Raw genomic sequence first — 17,650 nt, forward strand, 5'->3', positions numbered from 1 at the left:
GCCAATTATAATCGAAAAGACTTTACGGTAAATAAAATTTTTATAAAAGAGTTTAGTAAACAAACACAAGTAATAAAAATTCGAACACTCAGTGTCTAGAGCTTGTAAGACCCCTGGTGCGAGTATATTTTTTTCAATTCTCTTCAATTCCAATTAAGTTCTAAATATACAAATTTCATCTCTCAAACACTTTTATCGATGCTTATGTGAGCTAAAAAAAGCAACAAATATAATTTACCAGCTAAAACAGATCATTTCAATGAGTAGAAAAAGGTTTCGGAAGCGTTAATCGTCGCGTTAGGCATATTTGTAAATGATACTTACACACGTTAAATTCTTATGTGAATGTTTTCTGAATTTCTGAATTAACTAAATTTTATGAATATCAAATTTTCTCTAGTTGGATAATTTTGGAAAAAATACTTGATCCTTTCCTATAAGCAATTCTTTAAAAATTTGGTACAAGGACTTGCTCTTTGGCATTTTGATCGAATCTATAAAATATTGATTTATCCACACACAAATGAAAGTCAGAAAATGATGGTAGTACGAGATCTTTAATTTTCCCCTACGGTGATTTCACGATGTTCTAATAAATTTGTCTCTGATGAATATATTGAAGATTTTCACTTCACGCACACATTTACAGCTTCACAATCAATGTACCATATTTACAATTAATATTTCCTGACAAATTAGGCTAGTTTCCATCTCTAAAACGTGCTATAATACGGAAATTTGTATATCTCATTCGGAAATGAATGAGCCGTTTTCCGAATTAATTTTAATTCGCTTTTACATTAATCAACATGTATTGAAGATGGATACTATTTCTAAACTATACTAAATTAAACTTGTATTATAAAAAACTATTACGTTTTTTACAAATTTTTTATCTACAAGCAATTAATTTTACATAATGCAATTTTTATTCAGCTTTTACAAATTCAATTTAATATAGTAACTATACGACGACTTATTTCGAAAACCAGTAGAAAAATTTCATAAGTACATATCACACGTAGCAGCTTCTTTCAATTTTTCATTTTTTTGAAATAAATTTTATAAATAATTTTTTGTTATAGAACTTAAATAGTGAAAAAAATCTAATAATTTGTAAAATGTATGCTTTTTTTTTTTTAATTTACTAACAAGGCGTAAATTAACAATGGTTTTGAATTAAGCTAAAAAAGATTATTATAATTTACATTTTGGAATTGAAAAAGCCTTAAAAATTTGTGATCGATCATTTTATAGCGTCTACGTACATAAAAATGTTTAATTGCGAAATAAATTCGCTTGATAAAAATAAATAATATCTACACGGTGACACTATTTATGAATAAATTATATTTCTGAGTTATGTGATGATGTGAGAATGATTCGGAATCAATTACTTATTTTTTCGTGGTGTTTCATTTCATTATACATCATTTAATATCTTTTTCCAATATTTAGAAATTAAAGTTTCAGGGAGAAATGTACGAGCTTTAATTAGTTCATTTTTTTAAATGCTTGTGTAATGGCTTTATCTTTGCTTTTTAAACAATTGAATATGTAAACAGTTTGAGAATACGCTCAAAAGTGCTCTTCATAAAATTTGATTGGAACCTAATACGACCTAAATTCCTAGTTCTTTGCAGGAATGGAGATTTGTATTTTATATTAATACAGTTATGTATTTTATTAATTCATTAAAAAAATTTTCCAATATCTTCGATCAATTCAATCTGAAAATTATAAAAGTATCTTATATATTATTTCTCTAGCTCGTTTTTCTGTCGATTAGCGAGATACTCTTTCGAATCGTGAAAAAAAAATGAATTTTGCAAGTTTGTTTTCTAAACCAACTATACAGGATGGCTACTTATGTTGGCTACATAAGGAAAACTTTTTTATTATAAGATTAGTTATTCTTTATAAAAATCTCTCCTTTCGAAAATATTAATATTTAGCTATTCACTTTTGACATCGAATGAGGTGTCACAAATTGAAAAAGTTCGATGGGAATGTTAATGGTCGTTTAGAAATGTAAACTATTTAGAACAAATAAAAAGGGAAACGGAATTATATGTATGGAACGCGAAGGTGGATACGTTGAGGCAAAACGAACTGAAGATAGCTGTTGTTAATTATGCCAACAATAATAATTGTAACGTAATGTATGAAAAATAAATGTTCTAAATTAATAATTTAGTTATAAATGTTTCAAATTAGCAAATAAACATTTTAAGTACGATGACTGGTTAATTTCGATATCAGATAAAGTGTTTCATAAGTAGAATTTGCAAAGATTTTTTTAAAATTGAAGTGGCCAAAACATTCCCATTGTTAACAGTTTATTCCTAAACAGTTATCTTCAATTCTTCTTTGCCTCTTTTCAAGTTATTGTTCTTTTACAAAATTCTTTTAATACACTCCTACATATCTCGGGCGTGATTTCTTGAACCGCTTCGATTATTATATGTTCTAAATGGTCTACATATTAACATTCCCATCGAATTTTTTCAATTTATGGACACTCTGCACATTCGATGTCAAAAGTGAATAGCTGAATATTAATATTTTCGAAAGCAGAGATTATAAATAATAACTTTTTTCATAAACCTTATAATAAAATTTTCCATATATAGCCAACTTAAGCAGACACTCTGTATATCATTACACCGGACAAAAACATCAATAAAAATCGATAGAAACATAACGCCTATTTCTACCATCCCTTAGTTATTTACTTACTGTAATGTAATTTTATTTGAAACACTAGAACGTTAGAATTAATACTACCGTCAAATATTGGAAGTTAAATTTTTCAGAGCAATTCATTAATTTGTCGTAATACCATTTCCACTAGCACTATCAAAACGAATTGAAGCTCAATCCGGGCCGGCAGTTCATATAAGTTGAGAGTTCATTTCGTCCTTTTCTGTATGTCATTTTGATTTTATCATATCGTATGTATCCGTTTAAGCTAAACACAAACTTATGTCTCTTTTCAATTTCTATTTTTGATTGGACATGTATCGCTAAATTTAATAATTAAATTTCTTTGACATTACCCGTTTGAACTCAACTTCAACCGCCGGCCCTGAGATCAGTAATTCATTATTTCCTTAAAACCATATAATTTATCATTTTTAAAATGATAAAAATTACATTTTCTTAAATAAACCACCCGTTATAAGAAATTCATCTCCGTTTGAATAATGTAAATTATAATATAAAATTATAAAATGATGGTGGGATGATTTGTTTTTATTTTTTTGTTATATTTAATTATGGAAGTCAATACTAACGTTATTTATCAATACATTTTTTTTAATTTTTATTATTTACAAATCATTTTTGTTCTTGTGTGTGTATATTATACTTATTTTTTTTGTGTTTTTGTTATAAATTAAAAATTGTTATATAAAAAAATATTTGTTCTTCAAAAATTTTCAATTAACAAATTGTGATGTAATTTAGAAGTTTTGATTATGTGTTTTGGCACTTCTATTGTAAATTCTGTGTATATTTATTTGGTCGAAACATAATATAATTATTTCTGTATTTCAATCAACAATTCTAAACTGTTAAAAGCAAATATGAATTTGAAAACAAAAAATATATTTGAGTTAACTTTTTAGATTGAGGTAGAAAATATTGGCCGTGATGAAAATACCCCGCTCATACAACGCGGATTTTTAAAGCGAACGCTCTGTAAATTATCCCCTTCATTGATAATCTATATTTTTTGTACAGTAAAAATTCATAACGGGTGCCAAAATTTACAGAGACAGCGTCTGCTTAAAAAGGGCATAGTATTGGGTAATCAAGACCATTGTTTTATTTACTAATATTCGAACTTAGTATTTGTTCGATTTCATCGAAATATTTTGTATAATAATATTTCGCTCCTTTTTAACGGAGGTCAAGAAGTATCCAAATGAGCATGATTCAATTCCCCCTTAAAATTATTAAATTTTGAATTAAAATCACAAAATATTATATAAATTAAATAATTAAAGTTGATTTGATTTGATTAAAGTTGAATTTCCGAATTTGCAATTGGTTTTGGAACGTCTTTACCGCCAACACGATGACGTAGTCATCTATTGTGCATCTAAATGTTATTTTTTGTTTATTGTTCAGATAAGCCTTTCTATCGTTCTGTTAGAATTTTTACGGATGAATCATAAGACACATCACTGAGAAAAGTTTTCCTTCCCAATTAACGCCAATTTCAGTTTCCTTCTAAAATAAGTGTTTTGGAATAACAATTTATATATCAAACTCTTTCAAGCTATTCAAAATTTTGTATCGATTCATTTATTTATTAATAGGTTAATGCAAAAATTAAAAATGAAATTTGATACATTTTAGGAACTCTAAAAATATACATATTGAATTATTTTGAAACAGTAAAGGAATGTTGAATGAATGTTTTCATTATACAATTAGGATTAACATTGAATATTCAATCCTAATTTTTTTTTTTTTGCAAAACAATATGAGCAAAGACTTCCAAATTAGTCATTTGTTTTTACAATATAATGTCTCTCATCTACTGTGATAAAATATAAAAACTATAAATAATTATATAACAAAATTAGTTTTGTAAAAAAGAAAAATAAAAATTGTGAATTTTCATAATTTTTTGTGTAAAATGTGAATATTGTTAACTTTTTATTTCCGTATGAATATTTTCGTTATTTAGGAGATCATATCCAACAATTTTTTAATTGAATCTTATATATTATTCCTCTAGCCTTTTTTTTCTTGTCAAAGAAAGATCTTTATTCCTTTATCAAATTCCATGATTTAACCCCACTTATTTTCGAGCTTTTCGTTAAAAATTTACTTTACTTCAATTGTGAGCCTGAAGAGCTTCGAAGATTCTCATGAAATTTCTTATTTTCTAGATTTGGGCAGCTTCACCGCCTCTTCTACATTTAAACCGAAATACTATGAGTGATTTTTAGTTCAAAAAGCTCGGACTATAGTCCCTTAGTGTCAAATTTTTCAAAATAGTCTATTTTTATTCTATTTTCTAATAACAAAGAAAAATTTCTATAAAAGGGCGATTTTATTTGCGCTGGGAAAAAATTTAAGTATGCTGTCCTAAATAAAAAGCAATTTTAATGTGATTATTCTTGGAAGGGCTTTATTTTATTCTGTGCTATTTAGTTAAGAAAAAAAATTAATATGATGCAAAATTAAAGAACACTCGATAAAATGAAGAAAAAAGATTCAAAGTATAAATCCATGAAAATTGCTTTTTGTTTAGAAAATATGCATCTAAATGCGTATAAATTTTATCTAGAACTAATGGAATCGCCCAAGATTTATTTTTGACTAACTATTAATACAAATGAATTTGCACAAATCTTTAACTCTTGAGCCTAAACCAAACAGGACTTGCAACCAAAGTTTTTCGTGAGAACTAATTAAATAAATTTTTAGATTAATCATCTTAAATAATGAAAACGTATTCATATAAAGTTAACAACTTAACAAAACTAAAAATAATTTCAGTAGATAATATTTTATTTATTTAATTTTTTTTTTTTTGACCGGAAGCCTAGCCTCGGTTTTTAGTAGTTACGTACTCTCTAGAGTTTCACTGTTAGTAAAATCACTGCACACTAAATATAGTAAAAAAAATAAAATAAAAATTGTTATTTAAAATGGACGAAAACAAAAACCAAAAAACAATATTGTAGTTTTGTTGTTGTAGAATGCACGGGAGTTTTTTTTATGTTTTTTTTTTTCATTTTGTAGTTATAATTCCTATACATTCACACAAACATCATCACACTTCCAAATACTTTGATTGATTTCCAATAAATGGTTCACTCCACATGCGTCTTAAATCACCCTGAAAATAATTTATAGAAGTATATTAGGAATATGTGGCATAGCGTTATAATACTGTTCAATCTATCGGATCAATATTTTTGTATTTTTTGTGTTAAAATTACCCTAAATATTAAGTTTTATAAAATTTCGTAAGAAAAAGTTTTTCGTGACTTTCATTTTTTTTTTTTCAAAATGATGTACCCCTTAATAATTTTCTATAGTAATTTTGGCACAAAAAAATAATAAAATCAGATCCTTCTGACGATTGGACGAGTAGTATCTAAGATATCGACTAAAAATACGAAGGACTTAATTCCGGAGGACAGTTAGATTGCCAAAACTTTAATGGTAGAAACAGAATGTCACCTAATTTTGTTAGAAACTTTTTTCCAATTTTCAATATTTTAACTTTATTTAGAGCTACTTTTGCCTCCGATTGAAAGTTTCATTGTAAAACTAAAATAAACTGTTTCTATCCCTAAAACTGTTATTTTGAAATTTCAAAAAAAGCTTCAAACAAACGTATATGTATTATCCTTCATAATTTAGTCATTTTTTCATCTCGAACAGGAGTAAGATTTGGAATTCTATTATCTCCGGAAAAAAATTTAAATTACACGATATTTGAAGTAAATGAAATACACGGGTTGTTCAGTAAAATATTACTACTTATATGGAATATTACATAATTTAAAATTTTCTATCATTGCAGGCCAAATATGGCCAACCGACTAACTTTGAAAGAGAGGAGGAATTTACCTGATTTGAAGGACAAAGCAGCTCTCTTCTTTTACCTTCCTAAGTCAGTCGAGTGGTCAGAGGCGGATTATCCATAGCAAAATAGGCACGTGCCTACAGGCGCGAGGTTGTGAAGGGACACGCACGTGGAAGTTTTTAAACAAACATAAAATTAATTGTGTAAATAAATATGCAAAAATTAGAGAAATTATATGAGAGTCTAATTCATATAATTTCTAGACAGGGAAAATTTTAACAAAAATGTACAGTAAGCCATGGAGCTCTAAATAGTAAAAAAATATGAAAAAGATACAAAGAGAATACGGAAGAGAAATCTCACAGCGGATGAATCTGCTGAAGATATTAATTCTTCATTATCTGGTCGGGAGAGATTCAGAGTGAGAGTATATCTAGTAATAATTATAGACAGACTTGTGGTTCAAAAGAGACGAGAGTTGTATAGCAATTTTTACAGTAAATCTTCGTTTCTAAGCAATTTGATCAATTTGAACATTGAAGAAGTTCAAAATAAAGCAAGTATGGGAGTCAAGATATATTCTGGTGATGTAGGAAAGTGCTTTTTTGTTGAATGTATCAATCTAGGATCTTATTTAACAACGATAATTCGAAAGAGAACATACCCCGATCAATCAACGCGTTTTTACAAGTACTTAAAAATAAAGAACTTGAAACTAAATAATGGTTGTTATTAATATATTTATTACGAGCGCTCTAATTTTTAAAACTGTCTACGGGCGCAAAATTTTTTAATCCAACTCTGCAAGTGATCATAATTTTAATCCAACTCTGCAAGTGATCATAATTTATAACGATTTAAAACTAAAAATTATGTACTACCACATAAATGGTAACATTTTACTCGAAAAGCCTGTATATAATTAATATATAATTAAGATGTCTTACCTTCATATAAGCCATTGTTAGAAGCGGCAACAACGTGAAAGGGACTAAATATAAGAGAGCTGGTTGAGCTGCTTGAAAAACTTCTGAACTAACTGTCGCAGTAAGTAAGCCCAAAAAGTATCCAAGTAACGAACAATGGAAGTAGGATAATCTTGAAAATTTTCGTGTAGGTGGTGCACCTTCGCCAACGAGTTGAGCCCGTTTAAATGCATCGTAACGTAACACAAAACATAACAATAGTCCAGGCATTACAATATCACCCAAGCCCAACATTGAAAAATGTCCCGAATTGTGTATACTTGGAAAAACAAGTTTACCAGGTAAACTAAGTTTTGGTGCTTCTTTAACAACACCGCCTAAATGTAATTTACGAGCAACTAAACCCACTGGATTTTCGGCAGGTCGTGTTGCCACTTTCACCATAACATTAGTACTAAATATATATGAGGAGAAAAACACCCAAAATACATCGTAAATTAATAATCCTGTTAGCAATAATGTAGACACTTTTAAACTTGGCAACCGCACAAATGCAATAAAAGCCACACACAAGCCCATACCCATGGCGTCCATTAACAACCAATGTCCAGTTAGCACCCAAATACACACAATAAATACGGATAATGAAAATGAAAATAATTCAGCGGCAGTAAAACGTCCACACATTCCGAACGATATCTTATTACCATCTGAACATGGTCGTATAATATACTGACACATTGGTAAAAGTAGAAATGCCAACGCTACTGTTGCGATAACTGAAAAAAAAAATTAAAAAATAATAATTTGTGGTTAATAAAAAATTGAATATTAAAAATGGTAGGTAATCGAAAATTTGTTACTTACTAGCAGTGCACATTGCAAATAACATCTGCATAGAATCGAAAAAAAAGAACATAACCAAAAGTGAAATGGAAGCTCCAAGCGGTAGACATAACGCTTGTAATGTATCCAATGTTTGCACATCTGTAAAACGAAACATTATTTTAATCAACTTATCTAGGAATCATGGTGACTAAATAATTTTTACTTTCGATTACAAATTTTATATGTTAAAGTACTGTTAATAAATTTTGATCTCTCTTTGTTTTATTGAATGGAATTGGTATGAAATTAAACGCAATAAACCAACAACTCGAATCATGAGCGCCGAGAGGGAGATGCAATGGGGTGCATTTGCACTCCTGTCTTGAAAGGAAAATACACAGAAAAAGAAGAAAAAAAACCATTGTACTCTATTCTTTTCCACCTCAGTCCCATACAAAAAATTAATGCATCACCGTTAATTAAACGCCACTTGATCTTATGTGCACATCTACCATTTTCAACTATACAAGTTCAACGGTATACCGTATACATATTGGTTCACTTGTTCTTCCATGGTTTATGAATTCTTAATTCGCATTTGGTTATTGATTGCTTATGACCCTGCACTTTATTTTACTTGTGTCTATCTAGAAATAGTTTGAAAAGCTTTCGAAAACTCGAATTTTTTAGAAATATTTCCAAAAACATATGATCAATTTTTTTGGAAAGTAACGCGATGGATATCAACGGATCGAATTTCCATGAAATTGGACAAAATATGTTACACATTCTTTATAGATCGAGTTGCCTTAACTAGAGACGGGCTGAAAAATTCTGTTTCAGTAAGTTTCGGCACAAAATCTACCGAACCTTCGGCCGCACCGAAACTCTGTGTTCGTGAATTATTACGCATCGTGCAACTGACTTTGAGTGAGTTCGTCACCCAAACCTCGTGTAACTCGCCTGACTTCAAGTGTCACCCCCCATATCACCGCTATTGTCTTCCAGTTATAATGTAAGTGTTGATTATTGATAAAAGTTTGTTCCAAGAGATATTTAACATTTTTGTTCATTATATAGCTCCCAAGACCTGCGCTCGGATGCCACGCACCCCTTGCACTCCCGTGTAAAGTTGGCTCTGATTATTTTAATGTATGCAGCTTGCGAGGGATTCTACTTCTCAAGACGGATTAATTAACGATCTTACTTTGTTCATTTGGTGATCCTGTAGATCCTGTTGTTAAACCAGTCAATGTATTCTTTTCACGTTCTTTTTCTAAACGCTCACGCGCTTCTTGCTCCATATTTAAACTTCTAAATGATCCGTAAACAATTAATAACATAGATATTAAAAACGTTGATACACGCGATGAATCCATGATTGAATATGCCCATTGATATTCAACACCAGCTTGACCGGCGCCAATTGCCGGGCCTCCTGGAGCAGACATAGTATGTCTGCCTTTTTGTTATCGACACACTATAACAGTTGTCGACACAATAATTGCTAGCACCTGAAACGTAAAATTTATTTAAATTATATTCATGTACTGTACAATTTGTAATGTTTAAAAAAGAACGAATAAATTGAATTTCCGTATGTTCTTGGAGAAGGGAAAAAGCAGAACTTGTAGTAACTTATGAAAATGACACAACAGCTAAACTGACAAGAAAAGGAACACACGTTTTAATACTCTAGTCCTTCTGTATCTTAGACAATTATTTTAGAAGAAATAGTTGAGACAATTAAATACATCTTAGCAAATCTATACCTGGAAAGTGAAACACTATGAAACGCGCCTTAATCCAAAAATTAAATTATCGTTCGAGTGTAAACCAATTTGCGGAGTGGACAGTTGTCTTTCTTTTCTAATTCAAACTTTTCTCTTTAAACAAAGTCGATTCGAATCAGTTTGAACTAATAGCGCTGTTTGGATTTTGCTGGTTGCCGATAAATCCTTCACTCTAGACACTCTAAACAATATCTTTTCAGAATCTGAATTAATCGCTACGAAAAGTACACGGAGATAAATGGCAGCATCATTTATTTATATTGTTTTAACAGTAAATAAAACCCTTAATAATAATAATAATAAAACATAAGAGGGGTACCCCAAGTGGGTCTCTAGCACCTAGACTAAGAGGTCTTCTGTGTCCTCCTTGAGAACAACCTGCTACCAGAAGACGAAACGTCTTCCGGTAAGAGATGCTATTAAAATCAGATAAAACTATAGGATTAAAGACCACAACTTCTACGCCGGGATCTCTCTCAGGATTGATGGATCCAGGGTTTCGAACCCGAACATTCTGAATCTGACGCCCTGCAAATTTCTGCAGGTGCAAATAAAATGTATGGAGGTTTCGTCGTCCTCCATACAAGCCCTACAATTGAGATAGTCAGAGATCCCCATGTTATGAAGCTGATAGTTCTGTCGACATTGTTTAATTGGCTTTCTCAACTATACTCTAGTAGTTGATTATACACAGTTGTGATTATACACAGTTTGGCCTTTAGCATGCTCTACCCAAAGTCCCAATAATCAAGATGGGCTTCTTGTAGCCATCTCTTGATTCGAAAATAAACCCTTAAAGGGTATAAAGTATATCTATAGAGGCAAAAGACATGTATCCAAAACGGCATTTTTGAAAATGGGTGCATATTATTGGGTGGAGGAACCTATTTTTAAAGACTTGAAACATTCGAAAGGCTGTTCGAACGATTGGAGCTATTTTATTGTTCATTAAGCAAACAGATAGCTTGGATAAATTTTCTACTAATGGTATCTAAATATTTTCTAAAATTCAGAAATTTGACCAAAGCCAAATTTCTAAAATTGTAGATAAAATTATGCATTTATAAGATTTATATCTAACTAGTTTCGAATTCTAGGTGTTCCTTTTCTCCATTTGTAAAATTTTTAGACTTTGTAGATCAAGGTAAGAGAAAACAACATCTTTACAGAGATAGACCTTCAATTTGAAATTGATTATACTTATCGTTATATTAAAGAAAAACCGAAATCATATCAAAATAAAAATAACCGATTTTTTGGTATAACATCAGATAGAAACTTTCAGTTTTCACTTACAAATTTAGAAACACAAACCATCAACTAAATTCTTGGAATAATTTATAAACAAATAATTTAAGAATCTTCTAATTTTATTAAAATTTTAAGATATTTTCCAGGTATAATTTCGTTGAACCCTTCAAATACAACTAATAAAATTAGGAAACAAAATTAATAATTTTAAGAAAAAAAATGGGTCAACTTAATCTTTTCGAAATTAAATAACCAAATAAATAATAATACAAAAAAATGCTGTAATATTAATGAAAACAAACCTTAAACAAATCATTTTGCTATGTATTTGTTTTTCTATAATGAAAAATTGAATGCAAATTTTCACCAAAAGAGTATCTTATAAATATATCACCATTTTAACATATTATAATCACAAAAAGAAACCATACTTGAACACAACAAATTAATTAATTCGTATTATTATTTACAAAATCAGTTGAAAGTAGACTACATTTTCATTTAAATATTTACATTAATATCTGCTGATTAGAATGAAATCTTATCAAAAAATAAACAAAGTTGGCTCAAGCTGGCTGTCAAAATAAATTGACAATTTTGTGAGCCACAATGTACGAAATTATAAAAGAAATTCTATTAATTTTGTTCGATTTTTATTTAAATGAGCCACAGAAATGATTATACGGCATACGATGCCATTAATTTATCTGTGGCTGAATTTTTTTTAAGATATTTTTTATCACATTATTTCACTTTATATGTCTCATAAATGAACTCGACTGTTGCATATTCCAGCCATATTGTGTATAAGAAATTCAATCTATTGTATATCACTGGTTCCAAAACAGTTCACTTCAATTTTATAAAAATGTTATTTAATCATTTTTTCATATAAAATACTAAATATCTTCAATTTTCATCAAATGTTACAATATTTTTTAAATTTTTGCCTTAGAGATTTAAAACAATAGAATAATTATGTTTTTTTATTGTTGAACACGAAATTGGTACTCAAATGAATTGGTTTCTTTATTTGCACGCTAACAATTATTTACACGTTAAAATAGCACCACAGTTAAAAAATTTCTCTGTAGTAAAAAAGGGATAGATAATGTATGAGGGTGCTAGATTTACAATTAATTTGACAAAAAAAATATACAAAAGTTGGGGCTCATTTGACAATGAATCGAATAACTTTTGAGGTATCGACTAAAATCGTATAGGAGAGTTGATATTCCGGAGTAATCACTTTAGTTAAAATTTCAGAAATTTGTCATTTAATTGGAAAATCAGTAAGATTTTCGTGTCTATGGATTATTAGAATTAAGGACAAAAAAATTAAAGATTCAGTTTCATTTCGATTCTAGAAGTGAATTTTCGAGATATATCTAGAATTGCTCCGAAATAAAATTTTTTTGAACAGGATTTTAGGCTATGTTTCAAAAATTACTAAGTCATTTGTTAAATAAACCCGATTTTTGTATTTTATGCGTCAAAATTATTCTATAAACAAAGTTTTAATAAATTAAAAAAAAAAAAAATGTTTGCTATTTTCTCGATCTTCCCCAGAAATCGAAAAAAATTTGTATATATGGATAAGTTTAGTAGTTTTGAACCGCGAAACATACAAAAATCAGGTCCTTTTGACGATTGAAATTGCAATTTTTGAAATATCGATTAAAATCGTGTTGGATGGGTGGTATCCCAGAGCAATTTCTTCAGAAAATTGTCGTAAAATAGCAATATCAACTAAATTTGCTACATATTATTTAGGATAATAAGAATCAAATACATTTAAAAACCCAACTAAATTGACGATTAAATGAGGGTCCTTGCACAATCTTTCTTGAATAACCCCAACAGTATTCTAGGTTAATATAAGCAATCATATTATATATGTACTTTTATTTTTGTTTATACATTTCTCGCAAATTTAACGTGCAATTATTTACACGTTAGCGTGCAGCCACTAACGATTTAACTAAAAACATATTTCCAATCTATTTGAAATGTACCATACATATTATGTGATATACTGAGTGAGAGCGTACGTACCATTGTTAAATTTCTATTTGTAAATATGAGATACAAATACTGTATTTTCATGAAATTTGTAAGCAAAAATAATAAATAATAACGTACACTAGGTACTCTTTAACAACAAGAGTGGAAGAAATAAGATATTTTCTCCTGCTGACACCATAATTAGTGTACATTTAAGTTAAATTACTTTTTGTTTTTAATTATTCAAATCAATTGTTTTCTAAAATCACTCTAATAGTAATAACAGTAAAAATTGTGTCCTAAATTGTTTTTTTTTTTTTGTTTATATATTTTTATTTTTGAGGTACCTTTTTATAAATCTGAACGAATTTTTTTTTTGCATGACTAATTTTCTCCCCAATTTTATACTATGAAATTTCTCTTTTTTTTATTGAATAATTATGACGATTTCGTTTTACGATTTAAGTAAATTTTGTACATGCTTCAAACAGTTTACGTTCAGCCTTTCGAGCGATTAAGTATTATTTAATTGTTGTGAAAAAAATATTTTTTTCTTTTTGTCCTGGTGTTAGTACACTGAGTGTAAAACGAATACACTGTAATACATATCAAAAAGAAAAAATGAAATGTAAATGAATTTACCACAATTGTATAGATCCTTCAAACGAAATAAGACCAAATAAGAGAGTATAGATATATATGTATAGATTAGTAAGCACTCAATTTACATTGGCATTCGCAGGGGCGTATCGTGAATTTGTGGGGCTCTGGGCTAGTACTATTTAAGGGCCTGCCTAATTACTCAATTAATTGCCATTTTGTCGAAAAACTTTTTTCTATAGTTATGTAGGTAAACGGTATAAGACAATAAAATATTTTATTTATATACTACTAGCTGACTCGTCTACGCTTTTGTTGCGATTCAGTTTTGAAATTGAAACACAGCGCCATCCATTGAATACTTACACAAAATAAAAATAAGATTGAGGAAAATTGTATAACTTTCACCGCCGCATCAATTGAAAATTAATAGAACTTAGAGATGAATTCAACCTTTTCTCTATAAAAAACCTTAAATTCGCAATTTAAAAAAATGGAGATAAAATCCCTAATGGAGATAAAACTATCCTATCTTATAAGTTGGGCCAAAAAGTAAACACATCTACAAAATTTCATTGAAAACGGTTGAATATGGTTTTGCCCGTTTCCGAGATTAACGTAAACGAACATCGTGAAACGGGATTTTCATACATTTAAATTACTTATAGTGTTTGTATATACCACAGCAACTACATCTCAATTTACTTTGCAATAATGCCGTAAACATGATTACAAAATAAATTAACAGGTTATGTGTATGGTTATGATATATAACAACATATTTACCAACTCCATGATCGTTTTTTTTTTTAATTTTAGATTTTTGTTCATAATTATTACCTGTTGTTTTCAATGATCCTTTTTATTCATATGGCCCTGGTATGTAGTCCAAAAAGCCCTTAAGTAGATCCGCCCCTGTAGATCAATTACTTTCTATGCAACGAAATCTGCCATTTTTTCATGAATACACTGGAGTACAAATAGAATATGCGAAAATGTCTAATTCTATAATGCTTAGATGTACCTTAACAAGAAGCTTTTAGAGTTCTGGAATTGTTAAGTAGAGCATAAAATCATTCACGAGTATTCTACATTGAATGCTTTTTTTGACCAACCCTTTCCGACCTTCCTCTTCGCCTTTTTCCCGATATTCTCCTTCAAGGTGTGTATTTGTCCGTGGCCCAGGGCATGATAGATAATATTTTTTTCGCATAGGGCATGTTCAAACCGTTCATACTTTCTACGGGGAATTTATCTGCCATTTGTTCGTTAATGTTTCCTTGATAATTTGTCTTGAACTTAAAAGTTATCATATAAAACCCACAGCCAGATGGAGGTGGAGGCCTCCTGCAACATCTGGGCATGTTGATTTTCTTTTTGTCTTTGAGGATATGAGTTTTGTTCAAAGTCACAAATTTTATTTAGTTTAAAAATTTCCCCTCCATTGTGATGCTGCTAGCTTTACAGACACCTTTGATTTAACACAACTCTCTTTAGTAGCGTGACTAACAATGAAGAACCTTGACAGTTTAATTAAACTATGAGAACGCAAGCAAGAAATAACTGCAGATGATTTTATAGATGGAATTTAATAATCAATGTCAAATTAGTTGCCATGGTTCGAATTTATCTTTCGAAAATCAAAAGTTCTTAGATAACTCTTACTTCCCTCATACAGTGAAGGCAGCGAAAATGCCTATTGATATTGAATTTGGGAACTTTAAAGTGACGTTTCCATTGAAGATGGTTAATTTATTTAAAATCATTGATTTATTGCTCAGAATTGCGAATAAAGCTCAAAGAAAACCGAATAAATCAATATGAAAGAAAATAAAAAATGATCGATTTTGTTAAATTTAATTTAGCTTAGTAATAATATTTACAAATTGAAAAAATTGTATACTTACTTAATTAAATCTCCACAATTCTTTGAATGTGATTTGCGATAGGAAATGACCCCACAGAAATCCTACGGGAAAACACTTTCGATAATGCAATCCTGTAAATTGACAGAATTTTGATAGAATGTCTTAACGTCCACCAATTTCGGGATTAAAAATAAAATATAGGGAATGATACACATCTGTGGGTGGTTATATCTGAAAAACCAGCTATCTTCACTAATTTTTTCTGTTTATAAAACTGTCGAATTCAAATCAAGAATAAAATTAATTTATCCTTTTTTTTCCAAGCCTCATATTTTGCGAGATTTTTGTCGTTTATTTTTGAACGATTAATAACCGTTTTATAAAGTATCTATTTATCGGGTTTATATTCTACTCCATCGAAAGTGTTGCCGTATAACTTTTGTACAGGGTCCTTTAAAAATAAGGTATGCTTTGAATGAAAAAATAAGACAAATGTTTTTTTAAGATATTTTTTTATATTAATTACAGCAATTTCGTTATTTGCCTAAGATCCAATCATACATGCCACATTTAAAAAAATCTAATTCAATTAATAAAAAGAGAGCGAGCATTTTCGCCTGTAATATGGTTACAGAAATACTCAATAAATTTATTAATAACAGAGTGTGAAAACAATCATTATTTTTTGTAATTTTTATATTTGATAGAATATACACAAAAAATAAAAAAAAATATTTATCTAAGCACAAAATAAAAAGCAAGAAACGAAACTATCGAAATCGATAGAATTATTGTGCTTGCGATTGTGATGTCGAAAATAATATACACAAAGTTTCTAATAAAATGCGTTTTATTTTTTAAAAACCGAAAATGCATCAAAATGGAATGACAATTGTGACAAAAATAACATAATTCGACAAATTTTCCTTTAAAACAAAAAACACTTTCCATTTGAGAAAATCATTTTTTAGATGGATAAAAATGTCGAAATGCGTTAAGTAAATGATAAATAACAATCGCAGACACTTTTGGAGAGATTTTCAACGATGATAATTACTGATGAATAAGTAGTGGGGAGATGTTTTTGAAGAAAAATGAAGAATGGATATTAAAATAATACAAATCTGCATTTTTTATATATCTGTGACGTTTTGCTTTTCTGTGTTATTCATTATTTCTCTGTCTCGAGCATCTAAAAATTTCATTCATTCCAAAATATTGCCTCTTTCATACCAAATCTTACACACATCGCACACCAAGTTATACAGCTAACTTGAACATTCATTTAATTTAAGATTGAAAAACCGAAACCAATTGAAAATAATATTCGAAAAAAAACTTTTCGGAATATTAATATTAATTGATAATATTTATTTTCATCTTATAATAAATGAATTCTAGATAATAGTAAATATAATATAATCAGTAATTTTTAATACAGTTATGTACTTGCAAATACGGTCCTGGATATTGAAAAAATTTTTATAAATTACACACACATCCGTTTATAAATATTATTTAAAAACAAGCTGCCTTTTAATTAAAGAGGTGGCTTGAAATATATTACTTTTTTAAAGCTGAAAAAATTATACTTTCCATATTTTGATTTTATAAAAACTACAAAAAATTATTTGAATTTGATAATTACAAAATGCTTTTTAATTTAGAAAATAAATTATAAAATACATTTACATCGAATATAAGTAACATTTAAAAATTAAACTGTGAACAAAGGGGAGGAATTTATATATTAAATATAAAATTGTACACCTTCCCTCTTGTTTTGTTTTACAGAAGACGTTTTCTTTTGTTTTTTCTAATTAT

The 17,650-nt window shown here is 28.9% G+C and overlaps 1 protein-coding gene across 1 annotated transcript; it reads right to left on the minus strand.

Annotated features, from left to right (window-relative positions):
* Positions 1–5,515: 5,515 nt before the first annotated feature.
* LOC123301792 (signal peptide peptidase-like 3) lies at positions 5,516–11,824 on the minus strand. The gene is made up of 5 exons (XM_044884691.1): positions 11,657–11,824; positions 9,518–9,824; positions 8,350–8,469; positions 7,504–8,261; positions 5,516–5,860 (listed from the first exon to the last, which is right to left on the minus strand). Exons 2-5 carry the CDS (start codon positions 9,759–9,761, stop codon positions 5,795–5,797), a joined length of 1,188 nt encoding a protein of 395 aa, XP_044740626.1. The 5' UTR covers positions 9,762–9,824; positions 11,657–11,824; the 3' UTR covers positions 5,516–5,794.
* Between the last annotated feature and the right edge of the window lie 5,826 nt (positions 11,825–17,650).

This window comes from Chrysoperla carnea, chromosome 5 (assembly GCF_905475395.1).
Source record: "Chrysoperla carnea chromosome 5, inChrCarn1.1, whole genome shotgun sequence".
Lineage (NCBI taxonomy): Eukaryota > Metazoa > Arthropoda > Insecta > Neuroptera > Chrysopidae > Chrysoperla > Chrysoperla carnea.